General features: G+C 41.2%; 1 protein-coding gene across 4 annotated transcripts in view; it reads left to right on the top strand.

Annotated features, from left to right (window-relative positions):
- Positions 1-22,279, top strand: part of phkb (phosphorylase kinase, beta) — a 107,429-nt gene that overhangs the window by 12,455 nt on the left and 72,695 nt on the right. For 3 of the 4 annotated variants that reach the window (XM_082523269.1, XM_082523267.1, XM_082523268.1), the window contains 2 exons: positions 18,278-18,416; positions 21,271-21,370. In XM_082523269.1, coding sequence (XP_082379395.1) covers positions 18,278-18,416; positions 21,271-21,370 — 239 coding nt within the window. Of the gene's footprint in view, positions 1-8,278; positions 8,399-18,277; positions 18,417-21,270; positions 21,371-22,279 lie in introns of those variants that run through there. The other variant, XM_082523270.1, reaches the window with a different exon arrangement.

Raw genomic sequence — 22,279 nt, 5'->3', positions numbered from 1 at the left:
TGCCAATGTGACTTCCATTTTCAGTTGACTGAACACATATGCATGCACACACACAGATGACATTCCCACCCTCTCGTCCCGCTTTCAGTAGCCTTCACTTTTTATTCATACACACATATATTTTTTTCTCCTTCACACAGACACATCTCTTCTTGATCTGGTTTTCCTTCATCTGTGTCTCCTTCCGTCTCTCTCGATATCACTCTCCTTCCTGTCCGTCTCTCTTTTGCTCTGAAACAAACGACAGTGCAGAATGGATGTCCCCTTCATTTGCGTCGGCATAATGTTCTGATGAAAAATGAAGTGATCCCTCCAGACAGATTAGTCATCAGCGAGGGGACCTCTGCAGGAGAGGTGTGTGGGCATGTGCGTGTGTGTGAGAGACATAAATTACTCTCCCGGAGCCCTTCTGTTTGACTATGCAATATTTCAGCATATATTATTGGAGAGCTACGATCTGTTTTTGTATTAAGATCTTTGAACCGTTGTTCAGTCCTCAATAACTAATGCTGAGCATGAACCTTGATGAACTTGAACCATCCTAGTTTATCTTTGCTCATCCATGTAGTGCAGACAGACTTTCACAGTCAGGACTCCAGCTGAAAAATGTCCCTTTTTTCCTTATGAAATGACCTTGGTCATTACCTGCTGTAGTACATCCCACTCTGGTGACACCAAAGCAATTAATAGATGGGGGCACTCTCTCTTTATACTAGCTCATCCTGGCACTGTAGAGTCGGAATTCAAGGGATTTTTGTTTCTCTTACACCAACATCACAGTAAGTGTTGCTTATTAATATGTTTAGAAAATGCCTACTGCTGGATTCAATTCTGTTGCAAACATGCTTTTAGTTGTCTGGGTTATATCATAACATGTATAGCCTTTATGGCAATCATTTGGGAAGCCTGGTTTTTATCCCATATATCTAAAAATCCTGTGAAAATTAGTTGCAGACATTTTCTAACTGGAAAAATGAAAAAAGTTTCAATTGTAAATCAGGAACCAAGTGTTAGACATTTAATTCTGTTTTTGCAATTTTAAAAGACTCTATATAATTAAAAGAAAAGAAGGGGGCAAGCAGAGTAAACATCTAAATTATTAACAAGACTGAAAGTCCACAGTACTGCCAACAGCTTTGTTAGGCTGTACTTAGGCACAGTGGTGTTTTTGAGCTAAATGGTAAATGTGTGCTGGCGTGCTTGCAGTGACAGCGGTATTCAGTCTTAATAGTTATACAGGTGTTTGGTCATAAATCAATGGAAAAGTAAAACCTTGGATCTGATTACACAAATTAAATGTCAGAGGATGATTAAAGTTATTAAAATTCACCCAAAGGGGGTCATGAATGTCTGTACCAATTTTTGGGATCTGAGTGAAATATGAAATGTGAATCTCATGATAGCGCTAGAGGAGATCGACATGCTGTAAACAAGAATCCTGGTTTCTGTAATGGGAGATGGGGGATTAGATAAATCTTACATCTTACTGGTGTCTTTGCTGTGCATACCATAAGTGGCTTTCTAATCTGCTTTTTGTAAGAATTTATGTACACGATAAAGACTTCACACTGGTGCAGTTACAGCAGAGCAGGTGAATGAATTAAAAAAGTACAAAGAGTGATGTGTCGTATTTAAAAAGAATCGGCTTTGCTGATTTAGACACGCAGTCGGGATCACATTTTCGATTCCTACAGTCAAAACTAGAAGAGCTTGTGGCGTTTCAAGGCTGATGGTGCATTTTGCATTTAAAAAAAACAATTCAAGTGTTTCAGGAAGAATAAATTCACATGTGAATTTAATATGTCATACCCAGATAACCTGTGTGATGGGATTTATATGTAGTATGTATTCGTATGTAGTATTGTTCACAAACACTTTTCTGGACACAGTACACACTACAACTTTTAAGGACAGAAATTGGGACTTCTGTGGTTGCAAAGGCATACATCTATAGGCATTTTTTTTGTTTTGTTTTTTTATTTCCAAGTCTAATATTGATAAAGCAATGCTTGCTTTTCTTAAATTACTTTCAAAAATCAATAAGTTGGGTTACTGTTTGTTTGTTTGTTTGTTTGTTTGTTTGTTTGTTTGTTTGTTGAGCCAAAAATGTGCAATTAATTATTTCCTGGAGTAGTGTTTCCTTTTTCATAGCATCTTGATTCTAATGTGGCTGCAAAAGAGGTTAAAAATACTTAATTCATGAAATTATATAGTTTATAATTGCTTTAGCAATATATGAGAACATGTCAGATTGTAGTCTGAGGTTATGGAACAAGGGTGAGAGGACCAGAGGCGACGGGCAGTCAACCCCGCTAGAGGCCAGCCACCATGGTACAAGTCGAGAACAAGGTCACAGGGCTAGGGGGCACCTAGCAGAGGCCCCCTGACAAGGAGGAGGTCCAAGCTACCCTGAGCCAAAGTGGCCAATGAACACACCAGAACATCCAGTCACATAAACAAGCAACCACATCCCAGGGAGGGGTAGGAGCAGGGAGTGGTGACCATGTTCCACAGGGTCAAGGCTCAACAAGCCCCAGACCCAAGCCCAGCCACGCACACACACACCCACATACAGACCATTCACTCACTCACTCTCACCCACTTTTTTCCCCAGCTCACTCAAGCAGTGTAGAATTTTACTGTGCTAAAGAAAACCTAAATTAAAATGATGACCAAGTTTCCTTACCCTCATAGAAAACATGGTTAAGTCTGTAAAGTATTTAAACATGAGCAAGCTGACACTCTCAAGCAATGTGCCCTATAAAACATTAACATAAACTGGCTCTTGTCACCTTATGCAGCAAAATGCCTTTTTTTTTTTGTTTGAATGAAAAGGAAAAAAAAACAAACATCTTTAGTCAAAGTCATATTCCTCCAGGACCGGTTGCTTTTTCTAAACTGTTGCCAAGAAGCCATCTGTTGTCACTCTGCCTAAAACTAAAAGAGGAGTGTGCCAAGTAAGTTTATTAGATCAGTTTTTGTCATCTTTGATCAAAGAAGAAAAAAAATGCATGTCAAATATCTTTGCCCAATCTTCTTCTAAATGGAATTTAACATAATCTAATGTTACCCGAGTGAATTTATGCCTGAATTTGCATACAAACAGATCCAGAGAAATGGATGAGGCAGTGACACAGCTGCACACCCTGAGGACTTTTACAGGTCAACCATTACAGCACAAGAGAGGTGTAACCTTGCTCTAGAGCTAGTTAAATATATTTCACATGTCACAAATGAGGACTAGCTTGTGAACCCTAAAGCAGAGAAAGTATGTGCTGACAGTGCATTACTGGATAGCTTGTGTCTGACTCTGGCTCCCAGTTTACATAGCGATATAGAACGAAATGGCGAGGAGGGTGTCACTGTGTTACCGAATGCATTAGTTAAAATACACAAGCTAAAGTTATGTATGCATGTGGGTCAAATGAATAACTGAACTGTTTGTTACCAATATTTATCATATCTGGTACATTTCATGTTGTTCATGCTGTCTGTTTTTAGTTTTTTTTATATATATATTAGGGGTGCAACGATACACAAAATTCACGGTTCGGTTCGATACTTTGGTGTCACGGTTCAATATTTTTTCGATACAAAAAAAATGTTCATACCTTTTTAATTTATCATTTATTAAACTTATAAATATATATTTTAACTCAAAAGTACAGTTTTTAAATTTAATGTTGCTGAAACAAAAGTAATTTAAAAAATAAATATATCTCTGGGCTCTCAAAATTTCAAAATCCCTGGTAGCCCTTCGGGCAGGGACTCTTCAGTTTTTGGTAGCCCAAAATAAATTTAAGTAGCCCAAATAAAAAAGAGAGCAATTTTTTGATTGATGTTTTGTTTCCTTTACAATATTATACATTAAAGTATAATATTGTAAAGGAAACAAAACATTAATCAAAAAATTGTTGAAAAACAAATTACAACATTGTATAAAAATTACAATCATCAACTCAAATACTTGGTTCTAATTGAACAGAAATTTCTATGAACTTGTAAGAACTGTGTAGGACATGAATCCATCTGTGTCAGATCCTGAATTTGAAATTTCCACTGAAGTCACGGGTAAGAGACAAGTGGAACCAAGATCTAGGCCATTTGCTTTTTGAAGTTTGCAAAGACTGCTAAATTTTGCCAGTGGTAGTTCACTCCTTACAACATAGTACGCTGTTCTAAACAGATTTTTTCAGGTTTATTTTTAGTATGTTATTTGCAATTGGTGTTTGTTCTGTGAAAGATATTGCAGACTGAGCAATAATGCATTTCTTGCATTTCTCATGGGTTCTAATGGGGGCCTTTCTTAAAATGACTGGTCCCAGTAACAAAGGCGCTTGTCGACTCAGAAATCGAGAGAAAAACCAACAACACACCCGGAAGAACATTATGTTATTTATTTACACGGGTGCACATAAGTGGTCCGCATGTGCGCATTCGCTGTCAAAATAAAAGACCCGCACCAGATAAGAAGTTGCAACGCGCATTTGCGTCCATATAAAAAGCACTGTTTTTGTCCGCTAGAGTGGGATTTTCACGGCACATTCCGCACCACACCTCTGTGCGTTCATCATTTGCAGGAGGTGAGCTGGCTTCAAACAACCACTTTTCCGAGAATAAGTGCTTCTTTTGTGGTTCGGACTCCTTCTGACATTTGTTTGGAGGTGGAGGAACACCAAAATAATTGCTTAAAGGAGCTTGCTTCTTCGACATCTTTAAGAGTTCTAAACAAATGTCTGTCCTCCTCCAGAAAATCTTATGTATGCAAACACGTGTTGCAACTTCATATCTTGTGCGCGTTTTTTTTATTTTATTTTGACAGCGAATGCGCACCTGCGGACCACTTATGTGCAGCCCCGGTTATATAGCTTGTCTTGCAGCCACAGAAATTCTTTTGTCCATGAAACCATAAAGCTGCACTTTCTTTTTGCCTTATAGTCTGATTTGTCATAACTTTTCCGTTTTGTGGTAAACTTTTCTTTGGCGGTCACTTCTTCACCCTGACCCGTCTTATTTGGCTCAGCAGAACTAAAATATATATCCTGCTGCTTTTACACACACACACACACACACACACACACACACACACACACACACACACACACACACACATATAACGGTCAGCGATTCTCTGCCTGATCAACCTCTCACATGTTTAAGCTTGCTGCGGGAGATTTCACTTGTCATGTTTGCATAGTAAGCCAACGATTGATAAAACGATGTCAGAGGAATTGGTGCGCAAATTATCATCACTCACCAATCAGTACTGTCGCTCTCTATACACAGTTTGCGCGATTGCAAAGTGAAAGCAAACAACAAGCGCAAATTCAAACGCGATTTCAACATGTCACATATTGACAGTGGCTCATCGATGCCAATGACATAATTATCCAGCTACATTTCCGAAAGAATGCAAAAGCATTGACATATATTTTTCCTTCCTACAATCCGGTTGTTCAGTGATGACGCAACGAATCCTACTTCCGGGTCTAAAGTAGTCTGCGTTTAATATGGCTTTTGTGTTGTTAACATGTTTAATGTTATGTATTTTCTTCTATTTGATCTCAAAAAGCTCCTAAAACAGTCAGTGATCACTGTTGACCTCCCTCGGCTTTTATTACCACTAATCATTTATTTAAGCTCAGTTTTTAAAACCTTAGGATGTAACTACAGCCCAGCCCATGCAGCAGTATATGAATGACTAACCTCGTATTGTGGATGGATTATCTCAGTTGTTCTCCTGGCTGAAGTTTGGTCCTTTTACAGCATCCTGCCATGCGATTACATTTGTTCCTGACCACCGAGAACACTCACGTTAACTTTTATCAAGTGGAAAAAAAGTTAGCTTGTTTATATTATGCTAACATAGCTGTCTCTCTAGCGGTCACGTAGCACATCATTATATACCAGCTAGCCCAACTTCAGTAACCCTACAAACGCCACTGTTTAGTTTTCTGTCTTCATTTATGCTGGAAGTGATAGCAGAGCTGTATGTTTTAATTTGTTTCCAAAACCCTGCAGTCAGGACATGCTATATTGTATTTAGATAGAAGCTAGCGAGCTAACTCCCTGCTAACTTCTAACTCCGTTAAATGTCATAAATTCCGTTTTCATGGATGCCTGGATGTTAAACTCAATTGTTACACCTGGTAGAGCAGAACTCTGATCATTTTATTAAAGATGAAAGCCTAGACAGTTTTTCAACTCTCAGTAATGCCATAGTGATCGTTTGATATATGGACCTGCAGCAGAGTTTAGGTCCAGACACGGCTAGTGACGTCAGACTGAACAATCGGATAGCCCGACGCAGGGCAGAGATAGATTTTGGTAGCCCGACTGGAAAAATCGCTAGCCCCGGGACATCGGGCTAGTGATATTGCAAGCCCTGTATCTGGATTGAGGAATCACTCATCTTTGGAAAAGAGAGTTTATTACAGAGAAATGGCTCTTTCCCAAATAAAAGCTATACTATACGCTTCTTCTGGGCTATATTCTCAGCAGCATATTGTAGCGGGTCAGGGCTGTTCGGGGTTCTGTTTGTACAGTTATGTTTTGTTTATGTTGCCATAGTGACGGGTGACGCCCTCTCGCTGCAACGGTGTGTCCTTCCTGGGTCAGAGGGCGCCCTGTGTGTTGTTGTTGCTGCTGTGCTGAGCAGTTAGCTAGCGGCAGTGTTCTTCTGCAGATGTCAATAAACGGCTGTGCTCCCTGGCTACCTCACGGGAAGCAAGACCAAACGACACCTCCGTCTCCACCTTGTCTGAGCTCGCCACAATATTAAACATATCAGGTCCCCATAAGGAGAATCATGTGCTAACGGCTGTCTAAATGACTCGGGTAAAGTTTGTAGCATGCATGTGTAACAGTGTTTATGTGGTATTATTCCACTTGCCGCAAATATCAGTGTAATGGGGAAACAGCGCCTCCCTCTCGGTGTGGCTGGTTAGGTGAGGCTGGCTGCAGTAATCGCTGCCAGTCTGCCGTAGCCATATGAGAGGTGAGTTGTATTGTTCCGCACACAATATAGCTAAGTAGTACAGACACATAAAACATGTTTGATTAGCTGACGAGCACCGAGTGTAATAAGTGCTTAGTGGACACATGTCCAACACCAGTTTTATGTACTTTTGTCTTATGTACTAAAGCGGAATGCTAATGAGATGTTCTGCCGTAGTGTGCTGTGCGGAGTGGTGTATGGCGAGCCTGTGTACTGATAATACACCGTTGTTTCCATTCAGGTACATCATTTGTTGTTGCTGTTATTTTATTGTATATTAGAAATTGTAATATTGCTGCAGTAATCGCTGCCAGTCTGCCGTAGCCAAACGAGCCTGTGCACTGATAATACACTGTTGTTTCCATTCAGGAAATAAAGTGGCAACGATCGATCAGAGACTCCTTGTCTTTTTAAAAACACTACACAACGCAGAGTCGAGGAGTCTGTTTGGGCCGAACTGTTGCAGCGGGATGAAGCAGAAACCGGTTACACATGCTTGTTGTTTTTGTCTGCTTCCACTTGTCTTTGAACCAGGATGATGTCGGCGTCTTTGAACCAGGATGATGTCGGCGTAAATGTGCAGTCATATTCGTTGTGTTCCCACTAGTGCTGTCAGCGTTAATCTCGTTGAAATGACGTTAACGCCACAACACGGCAAATGTCCGTTAACGAGCTACCCCTGATCACCCCGTGCATGAGGCTAGATGGCCAACACGTTAACGAGCTAACTGCGCTAACACACTAATTCCCACCCATGTAATTGAGCATTGCGTGGCACATCCAATGACGTCTTATCAATCGCTAACTGCTCGGCGCGGCAACCGTACAGCAACAACAACACACAGGGCGCCCTCTGACCCCGGAAGGACACACCGTGGCAGCGAGAGGGCGTCACCCGTCACTATGGCAACATAAACAAAACATAACTGTACAAACAGAACCCCGAACAGCCCTGACCCGCTATACATAGCCCCCAACTAAGGGGTCAGTCGTCCCGACGACCCCATTACCCCACACAAAGTCCTGCAAATGCCCAGGTGCCTTCATGAGTGCAACGAAACGATACTCGTATCGATATTGAACAGTGCTTTTTACGTTCGGTATGCACATGTATGAACAATACAAAATTTGTAATTTATTTTATCAACTTTCCTTCTGACGATGCTGTCTGTGTTGAGCGCTCAGTGAATCTGCGTTCGACTACTCCGCCTAGGCTGCACTGTCGAGCGCAGATCCACTGAGCGCTCAACACAGACAGCATCAAGAAGGAAGAGCGCAGGGCAAGCTAGCAAGACAGAAGTTAAGCTCTCCTTGCAACATGGAAAATTTAACCTCCCCCACCCTCATTCAGATCTGGCGTTTGGAATTATTTTGGTTTTCATGTGATGTATGACCCTGAAGGTAAGCGCGTCATGGACTAAAGTAAAACAGTATGTTGGATGTGCCACGCAATGCTCAATTACATGGGTGGGAGCTAGTGTGTTAGCGCAGTTAGCTCGTTAACGTGTTGGCCGTCTAGCCCCATGCACCGGGCGATCAGGGGTAGCTCGTTAACGGACATTTGCCGTGTTGTGGCGTTAACGTCATTTCAACGAGATTAACGCTGACAGCACTAGTGGGAACACAACGAATATGACTGCACATTTATGCAGACATCATCCTAGTGCAAAGACAAGTGGAAGCAGACAAAAACAACAAGCATGCATGCTACAAACTTTACCCGAGTCATTTAGACATTTAGACACATGATTCTCCTTATGGGGACCTGATATGTTTAATATTGTGGCGAGCTCAGACAAGGAGGAGACGGAGGTGTCGTTTGGTCTTGCTTCCCGTGAGGTAGCCAGGGAGCACAGCCGTTTATTGACATCTGCAGAAGAACACTGCCGCTAGCTAACTGCTCAGCACAGCAGCAACAACAACACACAGGGCGCCCTCTGACCCAGGAAGGACACACCGTTGCAGCGAGAGGGCGTCACCCGTCACTATGGCAACATAAACAAAACATAACTGTACAAACAGAACAGCCCTGACCCGCTACAATATGCTGCTGAGAATATAGCCCAGAAGAAGCGTATAGTATAGCTTTTATTTGGGAAAGAGCCATTTCTCTGTAATAAACTCTCTTTTCCAAAGATGAGTGATTCCTCAATCCAGATACAGGGCTTGCAATATCACTAGCCCGATGTCCCGGGGCTAGCGATTTTTCCAGTCGGGCTACCAAAATCTATCTCTGCCCTGCCCGTCAGGCTACCAAAATCTATCTCTGCCCTGCCCGTCGGGCTATCCGATTGTTCAGTCTGACAGCCGTGTCTGGACCTAAACTCTGCTGCAGGTCCATATATCAAACGATCACTATGGCATTACTGAGAGTTGAAAAACTGTCTAGGCTTTCATCTTTAATAAAATGATCAGAGTTCTGCTCTACCAGGTGTAACAATTGAGTTTAACATCCAGGCATCCATGAAAACGGAATTTATGACATTTAACGGAGTTAGAAGTTAGCAGGGAGTTAGCTCGCTAGCTTCTATCTAAATACAATATAGCATGTCCTGACTGCAGGGTTTTGGAAACAAATTAAAACATACAGCTCTGCTATCACTTCCAGCATAAATGAAGACAGAAAACTAAACAGTGGCGTTTGTAGGGTTACTGAAGTTGGGCTAGCTGGTATATAATGATGTGCTACGTGACCGCTAGAGAGACAGCTATGTTAGCATAATATAAACAAGCTAACTTTTTTTCCACTTGATAAAAGTTAACGTGAGTGTTCTCGGTGGTCAGGAACAAATGTAATCGCATGGCAGGATGCTGTAAAAGGACCAAACTTCAGCCAGGAGAACAACTGAGATAATCCATCCACAATACGAGGTTAGTCATTCATATACTGCTGCATGGGCTGGGCTGTAGTTACATCCTAAGGTTTTAAAAACTGAGCTTAAATAAATGATTAGTGGTAATAAAAGCCGAGGGAGGTCAACAGTGATCACTGACTGTTTTAGGAGCTTTTTGAGATCAAATAGAAGAAAATACATAACATTAAACATGTTAACAACACAAAAGCCATATTAAACGCAGACTACTTTAGACCCGGAAGTAGGATTCGTTGCGTCATCACTGAACAACCGGATTGTAGGAAGGAAAAATATATGTCAATGCTTTTGCATTCTTTCGGAAATGTAGCTGGATAATTATGTCATTGGCATCGATGAGCCACTGTCAATATGTGACATGTTGAAATCGCGTTTGAATTTGCGCTTGTTGTTTGCTTTCACTTTGCAATCGCGCAAACTGTGTATAGAGAGCGACAGTACTGATTGGTGAGTGATGATAATTTGCGCACCAATTCCTCTGACATCGTTTTATCAATCGTTGGCTTACTATGCAAACATGACAAGTGAAATCTCCCGCAGCAAGCTTAAACATGTGAGAGGTTGATCAGGCAGAGAATCGCTGACCGTTATGTGTGTATGTGTGTGTGTGTGTGTGTGTGTGTGTGTATAAAAGCAGCAGGATATATATTCAGGTCACTTCTTCAGGTCAGGGTGAAGAAGTGACAGCCAAAGAAAAGTTTACCACAAAACGGAAAAGCTATGACAAATCAGACTATAAGGCAAAAAGAAAGTGCAGCTTTATGGTTTCATGGACAAATGACTTTCTGGTGGCTGCAGATAGGGGTGATTGCTCAGTTCTTGTTCTGTTTAACCTTAGTTCAGCCTTCAGTACCGTTGATAATCAAATCTTAATCCACCGCTTAAATCACATGATAGGGATGTCTAGCTCCATCTTGGGGTTGTTCAGTTCATTTCTGCGAGTAGAACACTTTTGATGTCAGTGAGAAACTTTTGGTCAGCTGTAGCTAGATTATCATGCAGCGTTCCGCAAGGCTCTATCTTAAGTCCCTTGTTGTTTAACTGGTATATTGTGCCACAAGGCCATATTATTAGGGCCCGAGCACCGAGAGTGCGAAGGCCCTATTGTATCTGCTCCGTTTCTTATTATTATTATTATTATTATTATTAGGGCCCGAGCACTGACAGTGCGAAGGCCCTATTGTAATTGCTCTGTTTATTATTATTATTATTATTTCGGCAAATGAATTGGCCTTTTGAGGGCCTAAACATGCTCGAAAACTCATGAAATTTTGCACACGCGTCAGGTCTGGTGAAAATTTACGTATTTTAATGTTCTCAGACATGGCCAGGGAAAATTAGCTCAGTAGCGCCACCTAGAAAAATGAAAAACGCGGGCCCCCGGTATGGGTATGATCTACATGTTTGAAAGTCGGTACACCTATATAACTTTCAGAGTCGAACAAAAAAGTCTATTATGGCAATGTCCTAAACCCAACAGGAAGTCCGCCATTTTGGATTGAAGGTGACATTTTGGCTCTGATTTTACCGTTTCCATGCCTCGAACTTTAACGAACTCCTCCTTGGGATTTGGTCCTATAAGCTTCAAATTTGGACAGTGTCAACTACACCCTTGTGCCATGTTAAATTGCGGAGCTTTTGAGTTTTCACAATACTATGAGGCCGTGGCGCCATGGCGAATTTCGATGACTCGCCATGAAAATCTTATTGCCTCTCATTTTGTCATACATTTTCTGACCTTGACCAAAGTGAACACATATGATAAGGCTCCACCCCTGAACATATTTCAACTGCCATATTTGACACCAGGGACAGCGCCACCTAGTGGGAACAGGAAATGTCATGTTTTACACTTTGGGGTACAGTATTGTGATGGGTGACATCTGCAGCCTCAAATTTCTCCAGGAAAGCCTTAAGGAGTTGGTCTTGGGTTACAGTGAAAACTGTGACTTTTCACGAAAGGGTGTGACCCCAGCAGCATGGCGAACTTTGATGTCACGCCATGAAGAAACAAATTAGTATAACTCAATGAAATCCAGTCTGATCAGTACCAGACTTTACAGGCATGATGTCAGACCCGCCGTGAACAGATTGATATGCCCATTGTCGGAAATACGGACAGCGCCACCTAGTGGCAACAGGAAATGTCATGGCTTTAACTTTGTTGTACTGATTTTCACAGGTTGATCGTGGCCACCTCAAAAGCGGTGAATATCACCATCAGTCCCTCGTGATGCTTCAGTGCAAAAATTGTGACTTTAAACTGAACGGCGCACCCTGGTGGCAACGCGGTTCATCATGAAAGATGAAGTGGCTTTTGAGGGGCTTGGAAAGTTTATAGAGGCTTGAAATTTGGCACACACCTCCAAATGGATGAAGGCATTGTTGTTATGTAACCATTTTCCTTGAATAGCGCAAAATGGCTCCACAGCGCCCCCTACAATATTTCAAAACATCAGCCCCTGCTCTGTGTTTCATCTATGAGTCTGACACTTGGTAAGCTTGTGTAAGATATCAAGATGTACAAAAAAGTCTCTTGGAGCAATATCCCAAATCCAACAGGAAGTCAGCCATTTTAAAATTAATGTGTAATTTTGATGACATTTTCCCCCCTTTTCAGGCCTCATACTTTGACGAACTCCTCCAAGGGATTTCATCATATTGAAGCATTCTTCAGTGTGTAGAATCTAAAGACCTTTGTGATGTTAAATTGCGAAGCTTTTTCCGTTCAGGGAAACGGGGTGGTCATGGCGGCACGTAGAGTTTCAATCACTCGCAAAAAGCAGTAATCTGCTGTCACTAAAAAACACAATGTCCAATCTCTCCCAAAGGTCGCAGGTGTGATGAGACTCGAGCTTGGAAATGTTTGTTATGCTATTTGTCAATAATGGTTAGAGCGCCACCTAGTGGCATGACTATAATCCTGGTTGAATAAGATGAAATGTTAGCTGGTGATTAAAAGCATGAAATCCATCAATGTGACATCACATCGGACGTGCCGGTTTGAGGTGTTGGCAGTGGCTCGACGTGCCGGGGGTGCGAGGGCCCTCATAACGCTGCTTGCAGCTTTAATTAGGGCCCGAGCACTGAGAGTGCGAAGGCCCTATTGTATCTGCTCTGTTTCTTATTATTATTATTATTATTATTCACCCCAAACAAGGGCCTTTTTGAGGGCCTAAACATGCTCAAAAACTCATGAAATTTTGCACACATGCCAGGTCTGGTGAAAAATTTTGTATTTTAATGGTTTTACATATGAGCACTGGGAAATGGCTCTACAGCGCCACCTATGCCTTGTTAAATGCAGCCCTACGACCACATCGTTTGAGCTACATGTATGAAATTTGGCACAAATGTGTATCATGCCAAGACGAACAAAAAAGTCTGTGGGCCCATTGACGCAAACCCAACAGGAAGTCCGCCATTTGGAAGAGAAGGTGACATTTTGGCTCTAATTTTGCCATTTCCATGCCTCGAACTTTTGCGAACTCCTCCTTGGGGTTTCATTTCATAACCTTCAAATTTGGACAGTGTCAACTACACCCTTGTGCCATGTTAAATTGCGGAGCTTTTGAGTTTTCACAATACTATGAGGCCGTGGCGCCATGGCGAATTTCGATGACTCGCCATGAAAATCTTATTGCCTCTCATTTTGTCATACATTTTCTGACCTTGACCAAAGTGAACACATATGATAAGGCTCCACCCCTGAACATATTTCAACTGCCATATTTGACATCAAGGACAGCGCCACCTAGTGGGAACAGGAAATGTCATGTTTTACACTTTGGGGTACAGTATAGTGATGGGTGACATCTGTAGCCTCAAATTTCTCCAGAAAAGCCTTAAGGAGTTGGTCTTGGGTTACAGTGAAAACTGTGAGTTTTCGCAAAAGGGTGTGACCCCAGCAGCATGGCGAACTTTGATGTCACGCCATGAAGAAACAAATTAGTATAACTCAATGAAATCCAGTCTGATCAGTACCAGACTTTACAGGCATGATGTCAGACCCGCCCTGAACAGATTGATGTGCCCATTGTCGGAAATACGGACAGCGCCACCTAGTGGCAACAGGAAATGTCATGGCTTTAATTTAGTTGTACTGATTTTCACAGGTTCATCGTGGCCACCTCAAAAGCGGTGAATATCAACATCAGTCCCTCGTGATGCTTCAGTGCAAAAATTGTGACTTTAAACTGAACGGCGCACCCTGGTGGCAACGCGGTTCACCATGAAAGATGAAGTGGCTTTTGAGGGGCTTGGAAAGTTTATAGAGGCTTGAAATTTGGCACACACCTCCAAATGGATGTAGGCTTTGTTGTCATGTGATCATTTTCATTGAATAGCGCGAAATTGCTCCACAGCGCCCCCTACAAAATTTCAAAACCACAGCCCCAGCTCTGTGTTTCATCTATGAGTCTGAAACCTGGTAAGCTTATGGAAAATATCAAGATGTACAAAAAAGTCTCTTGGAGCAATATCCCAAATCCAACAGGAAGTCAGCCATTTTAAAATTAATGTGTAATTTTGGCGACATTTTCCCCTCTTTTCAGGCTTCATACTTTGACGAACTCCTCCAAGGGATTTCATCATATTGAAACATTCTCCAGTGTGTGGAATCTAAAGACCTTTGTGATGTTAAATTGCGAAGCTTTTTACGTTCAAGGAAACGGGGTGGTCATGGCGGCACGTGGAGTTTCAATCACTCGCCAAAAAGCAGTAATATGCTGTCACTCAAAGACACAAAGTCCAATCTCTCCCAAAGGTCGCAGGCGTGATGAGACTCGAGCTCGGAAATGTTTGTTATGCCCTTTGTCTATAATGGTTAGAGCGCCACCTAGTGGGACGACTATACTCATGGTTGAACCAAATGAAATGTTAACTGGTGGTTAAATGCATGAATTCCATCAATGTGACATCAGATCGGACGTGCTGGTTTCAGGTGTTGGGCATGGCTCGACACGCCGGGGGTGCGAGGGCCCTCATAACGCTGCTTGCAGCTTTAATTATTATTATTATTATTATTCAGGCGAAACAAGGGCCTTTTTGAGGGCCTAAACATGCTCAAAAACTCATGAAATTTTGCACACATGCCAGGTCTGGTGAAAAATTTTGTATTTTAATGGTTTTACATATGAGCACTGGGAAATGGCTCTACAGCGCCACCTATGCCTTGTTAAATGCAGCCCTACGACCACATCGTTTGAGCTACATGTATGAAATTTGGCACACATGTGTATCATGCCAAGACGAACAAAAAAGTCTGTGGGCCCATTGACGCAAACCCAACAGGAAGTCCGCCATTTGGAAGAGAAGGTGACATTTTGGCTCTAATTTTGCCATTTCCATGCCTCGAACTTTTGCGAACTCCTCCTTGGGGTTTCATTTCATAACCTTCAAATTTGGACAGTGTCAACTACACCCTTGTGCCATGTTAAATTGCGGAGCTTTTGAGTTTTCACAATACTATGAGGCCGTGGCGCCATGGCGAATTTCGATGACTCGCCATGAAAATCTTATTGCCTCTCATTTTGTCATAGAAGTTCTGACCTTGACCAAAGTGAACACATATGATAAGGCTCCACCCCTGAACATATTTCAACTGCCATATTTGACACCAGGGACAGCGCCACCTAGTGGGAACAGGAAATGTCATGTTTTACACTTTGGGGTACAGTATAGTGATGGGTGACATCTGCAGCCTCAAATTTCTCCAGGAAAGCCTTAAGGAGTTGGTCTTGGGTTACAGTGAAAACTGTGAGTTTTCGCGAAAGGGTGTGACCCCAGCAGCATGGCGAACTTTGATGTCACGCCATGAAGAAACAAATTAGTATAACTCAATGAAATCCAGTCTGATCAGTACCAGACTTTACAGGCATGATGTCAGACCCGCCCTGAACAGATTGATGTGCCCATTGTCGGAAATACGGACAGCGCCACCTAGTGGCAACAGGAAATGTCATGGCTTTAACTTTGTTGTACTGATTTTCACAGGTTGATCGTGGCCACCTCAAAAGCGGTGAATATCACCATCAGTCCCTCGTGATGCTTCAGTGCAAAAATTGTGACTTTAAACTGAACGGCGCACCCTGGTGGCAACGCGGTTCATCATGAAAGATGAAGTGGCTTTTGAGGGGCTTGGAAAGTTTATAGAGGCTTGAAATTTGGCACACACCTCTAAATGGATGAAGGCATTGTTGTTATGTAACCATTTTCCTTGAATAGCGCAAAATGGCTCCACAGCGCCCCCTACAATATTTCAAAACATCAGCCCCTGCTCTGTGTTTCATCTATGAGTCTGACACTTGGTAAGCTTGTGTAAGATATCAAGATGTACAAAAAAGTCTCTTGGAGCAATATCCCAAATCCAACAGGAAGTCAGCCATTTTAAAATTAATGTGCAATTTTGATGACATTTTCCCCTCTTTTCAGGCCTCATACTTTGACGAACTCCTCCAAGGGATTTCATCATATTGAAGCATTCTTCAGTGTGTGGAATCTAAAGACCTTTGTGTTGTTAAATTGCGAAGCTTTTTACGTCCAGGGAAACGGGGTGGTTATGGCGGCACTTAGAGTTTGAATCACTCGCCAAAAAGCAGTAATCTGCTGTCACTCAAAAACACAATGTCCAATCTCTCCCAAACGTCTCAGGTGTGATGAGACTCGAGCTTGGAAGTGTTTGTTATGCCATTTGTACATAATGGTTAGAGCGCCACCTAGTGGGACGACTATAATGATGATTGAATGGGATGAAATGTTAGCTGGTGGTTAAATGCATGAATTCCATCAATGTGACATCAGATCGGAGGTGCTGGTTGTAGGTGTTGGGCGTGGCTCGACGCGATGGGGTGCGAGGGCCCTCATAACGCTGCTTGCAGCTTTAATAATTAGTTTGAAATCCATTTCCTATCATCTGTATGCAGATGATATTCAACTGTACCGTTATTCCAAACCTTATAGTTAGATAAACTATCCATTCTAATGGAACTTCTTAAGGAAATTAATGGTTGGATGAGTGTTAAATTTTTGCTCCAGAGAGCATTAAGCCCCAGACTAGACATCATTTGGGATCTTTCTCATCCACTGTAAAAGCTACAGCTTCAAATCTTGGGTTAATTTTTAATCAATTTTTGACTTTTCATGTTTACATCAAGTCTATGACCTTCTATTGCTTTCTTAAGAAATATCGCTAAACTCAGGACTGTTGTCTCTAAAGGTAAATTGGAGATGCTTTTTTATGCCTTCATTGCCTCATGATTATAATATTGAAGGCTTCTTTAAATTGCCTTCAAGCTGTCCAAAATGCTGCTGCAAGGCTTTTAACTCACACTCACAAATTCTCACATATCACCCCATTGTTAAAGAGTCTGCGCCAGCTTCCATTTAGTTTCAGATCTCAATTTAAAATCTTGACTCTTACTTTCATGGCCTGATGTGGAGAGGCCCCCACTTACATCATCTTCTACATCATGCTTCTTCCTTCGATCTGCTGATAGTGGTCTTCTGGTGATTCCACGTACCGATCTAAAAAATAAATGGGATTTTGCCTTTCAAACATTTGTGCCAAAACTATGGAGCAGTTTACCTCTCTCTCTTTGCACCCTTGACTCTGTGTCTTCTTTTAAAAAAAACAAAAAACAGCTGAAAATGCATCTATCCAGATCTATCAGGCATTTGAATAATATTTTTGTGTATTATAGTTTTTTTTTATTCAGTTGTATTTTAATATTGTAAGAATCTATTGAAGTGCATTACAATCTTAAAAAGTACTTATTCATTAACAGTAAAACATATGAAAAGTGTCACAGTCATTGGTAACGTGGTGATTCTCTGCAACAATTGCTCACAAGTGCAGAATTTCTTTAAGTTGTAAAACTCTGGTTGCCCACTCTCCTTAGATTGCTGCAGCTATTTTGGATTTTTTTATATATAAATTTATAGCCTTTTTTTAAGGCTTGCTGCTGGGTTTGCTCTGGGCTCCTCTATATGACGCTGAAGCTGGGAGGTCCACTATTCCCCTGCCCCTGACATTGAAGCTGTGAGGCGCATAGTGCTCTCTCTCTCATCTTATACTTATTTATTACATTTATCTGATTTGTTTATTGCGCTTTAAACAGAATCTTATGGGGGGGGGTTGTTTTTGTTTTTTTAAATTTCATTTTTGTATTTTCCAACTGGTAATTTTACTCTGTTGATTCTTGATTTACCACCTAATTCATCAGTTAGAACGAGATGCTTTTGATATTCGTAACAAAGAGCTGCAGGAGAATACTTTACAGCCTAGAAAACAGGCGCTTTCTTCACTGGCCTTTCAACTACTTAGCTGTGAGCAGATGACATTTCCAGTTTTGCAACTATTAACCCACCACTTCTTCTGTCTGTCTCTATCTTTTTTGTGTCTTTTTAGTCAAGACAACTATTTTGAACTACCAGAGTCCCACCACTGGTCTGTTCCCAGTAAAAACATGCTCTACCTGCAAAGAGGCAAAGGTCCGGGACTCTCTGTACTGTGCTGCCAGTGCCTGGGCCTTGGCAATGGCATATCGGTTAGTATGCAAAATGCACACGCATGCAAAATAAACTGTGTAATATATGTTTGTTTATAAGTATGCAATATGTCTTTTTCCAAAATTTGTGTGGACTTAGGAAGCTGGCACCTTAGCTGTGTGCTAAAGATAGTGCTTTTTACCTAAAATTGAGTTACAAAACTCATAGAAAGCTCAACTTGACCAAAGCTGTTTGGCAGATTACCAACATGTACGTGTTTGTGGGTGAGTGTGGCTCCAAGATAAGCCCAGTTGTACTAACAAGTGCACACAATCCTTGAAATTATTTGAAAATATGTCTTTTCACACACCCAACCCAACAAGCTAGAGGTTGCAGGGTCTGTAATTGGTGCAATCATAGAATATGGGTAAACAGCTAGTGATCTGTACAAGTTAAAAACTTAGAACTCATGTTTATGTTCAGTTAGACTTTTTAAAGAACTCTTCGATTACTGTTGTGAGAGTATCTCAGACTGAAATCTAAATTCATGGTGAGTAGTGGAGGCGGAGGTCATAAACACAGATGGTTATTGCAGTGAGTCCAGTTTCTTGTGGGCAGAGGTCTTTCTTGCTGTTATATAGTGATAGATGGTTGCAGCATGTTGTGCTTCTGAATATGCCACTGACCCATAAACTCAGGAGTAGCTGAAAAACCAGTCCTATGTATTGCCTTTTTTCAGCATCACAGCAACGCTGGTGTAAAAGAAATACTAAAATAGATGGACAGCTCAGTTTGTTGGGCATTATATGAAAGCTGACCAAAAAGCCCCAGTTAGTTTCACAGGTTTTTTTCCCTGCTCTCTTCGTTTTCATGCTTACTGATCCTCATCTTTAATCTGCCTCTGTCATTTGGAGGCTTTGCTTTTTAACCACATAGGGGTTATTACTTCTAGAAGAACATTTCAAAATTTCACTGGGGCCACCAAACCCCTTTATCAATGTTCCCCTGTGTTGATGCCCAAATTCCTCTTAAGGAAAGAGCACTTCCACAAAATGAGCTTGTAACAGGGCACAGAAGAAGGGTGGGGGGAAAAAAGATAAAGAGGAAGGAGGCAGAATTGGAAAGGGGAGGTATACGAGAAGAAAGAGTGAAAGTGGAGATGCGGGAGTGGTAGAGGGGAGATTTAAGCTGGTCAGGGTTCGCAATAGAGAAGAAGAAGTGGAAGATGGCGAGAGAGGCAGAGAGGAAACTAGATGGAGGGGGAAGACGGAGGGAAAGAGCGGGGTAAAAATAGAGTGTACTGCAGTGATGTGACCAGAGGCAGATCCCAGTCATCAGTCATGGCTGCCTCCTATTAGAATTGTCACTGGGATTTAATTAAGATGATTCTCATCTGACAGGCTTGGATAGTGCCATTACTTACTTCACACCCAGATGCTGTGTGTGTTTGAGTATGTATGTGTGAGATTCAATGACAAGACTGGCAGTTGGAGTTACCACAAACTTCTATTTTAAGGAAACATGATAGCTTTTATCTGCAGCTTTGCCTACTCACTTTTCTATTTGTTATATACATTTTCTTGTTAATGACACTGGGTAGCTCTAGTGAAAATTTCCTCTCACTAACAAGTCCATGCAGTCAGTTTTGATGCACGGGGTCATGTCTTGAAGGCAGTCATTAATGCATTGTGTACCTCGTAAATTTTAAACAAGTATAACATCAGTGGCTTAGCTTTCCTTTGTTGTTAGCCAGAGTCATTACTAGCTTGACCTTTGTCAAACACATCTGACATCTGCCAGCCTCAGAAAGAATGAGCTGATTCGCACTGTGGTCGCTGCAACCAAGGAACAAAGTGGCATTTTACTACCAGTATTCATTTCAGGACTTTCAAAACTTTTCTTTTCTATACCTAACAGATTTAATTTAAAGCTGATTTGTTTCCCCACAATTTGAATGCATTTTTCTATAGTGCATTCATTCATGTTTTTGTTAATTTGCATTCACTATTAAATGTAAATTGTGTAAATTGTTAAGAGCTTCTGTTGGTTTATCAGCACTGATGACTAATATACTTCAAAGTCAGTACTACGTGTGGGAAAGTCTAAAGAGCAAAAAAAAATCACAGTATGATCATTATTTCATAGCTATGGGTAACTGAAACAGCCAGAGAACCATTGTATTTAGTCTTGGGTTAAGCAGTTTGATCTTCACAGCAGTCCTGGCCAACTGACAGCTTTAACGGAACAAATTATTGACCATTACTACTCTTCCAGTCCTCATCAGATCAGGATTTGTGTTGTCCATGTCAAAATCACATGGTAGTTCTCTGTATCACAATAATATTTAGGATGGATCCACAATCCTATTGATGAAATATGGGCTAGGCAAACATTTCTAGCTTTATGAATGCAAAAGTTTGGCTTGATCTGGGTTATGTCAACCTAAACCTGATTCATTTTTTTATTTTTTATCTTTCTTACCCCAAAAAGGGTTCAGCAGGTTATTTATTATTTGTTATTTGCTTAAACCTGGGAACAAAATGGCTTGACCAAAAGGTAGTAAGGAATTAAAGACTTAATATTTAGCATTATTTATTTATTATTTATTAAGCTGGTTCTGATGTTCTGCTTCTCTTTCACTCATATTTTATTTGAATAAAATAACAGTTTAGACAGTTCTACAATGTGTCTGATCTTCTGACTACTTGGACTTTTTTTTTCCTCGGAAAACTTGTCCTTCATATTAAGTTGTGAGATCTCTGCTGTTATTTTCGGACATTTAAGGAGTAAGAATACTGACCAAAAGACCAACTGTGACTCCAGTTAGTAATATTTGCCATTTTTAAAACAAAAGGAGTTGCTGTAGGTGACAGTTTGTCTTCATGTGTTCGGCCTTTGTTCCCTGCCCTTCAGACGCATTGATGATGACATGGGACGAACTCACGAGTTGGAGCATTCTGCCATCAAGTGCATGAGAGGAATTCTCTACTGTTACATGAGACAGGCCGATAAGGTGAGTGTTTCATCCTGGCTCAGTACAGCTTCTGCATGTTTGCATAAAAACACCCCCGAAATTACACACTGCGTTGCAGATCAAAGGTATATTCCTGCTCATCAAAGCCTCTTAGTGCTACAGCCTTGGACACATCTGGTTCCTCTTTCATATCACAACAAATAACAAAAGGAGCCAGTTGATATAGTCCTGAGGGCTTAATAACCAGCAGTCTCCTAATTTCCAATGACTTTTGCTCCGAAGGAGGAAAATTTCACGCCACCTCTACTGAAAACTGATGAATGTGTAGAGTAGGCTGTGAATGAGGAAAAAAATGGCAAACCATGTTATGTATTCAAAGAAAAGCCAGATATGTCTCCTGAATATTTTTTTTTTTCCCTCATTGAGCATATTTTTTTAATAGAGCAGCCTGCTGCGTCCCTGTGTATCTGCACGTATATGGTGTGCACCGTTGAAAGGCATCCTCTTTCATCTTGCCTCGACCTTGACGATCCAATTTAGGGGAGAGAGTTTCTCTGTCTTAATTACAAAGCTGCGTTTACACAGTTAATTACACAGAACAGCTTTCGTTATGGCCCCGTCACCAACGCTTACGAAGTACATGGCATTTTTTATGGAAACTGTGACATGGGGGCACTGCAGGGCAAATATCACAGAGCAAATACAGCAGCTGTGCCCCACTGATTAGATAAGATAGTGTATGAGGAAGAAAGGATATCTTTTATTTAACAATTACACTTTTCTTAAAGGAAAAGATTCTACCTTTGCCATTGATAAACAAATGAGGTGGCTGTTTATGTTTATTTAAAGCAGCTCTGTTCGTACTGAATACAAAGGTATACCGAAACATTTAGAGATTACTGATGATAACAATGATAATAAAAATATTAATGCTTAAAATACATTGTT

The sequence above is a fragment of the Aulonocara stuartgranti genome (assembly GCF_965226115.1).
Source record: "Aulonocara stuartgranti genome assembly, chromosome: 1".
Taxonomy (NCBI): domain Eukaryota; kingdom Metazoa; phylum Chordata; class Actinopteri; order Cichliformes; family Cichlidae; genus Aulonocara; species Aulonocara stuartgranti.
The sequence above is the reverse complement of the archived record's forward strand: the minus strand, read 5'-3'. Positions and strand labels throughout refer to the sequence as shown.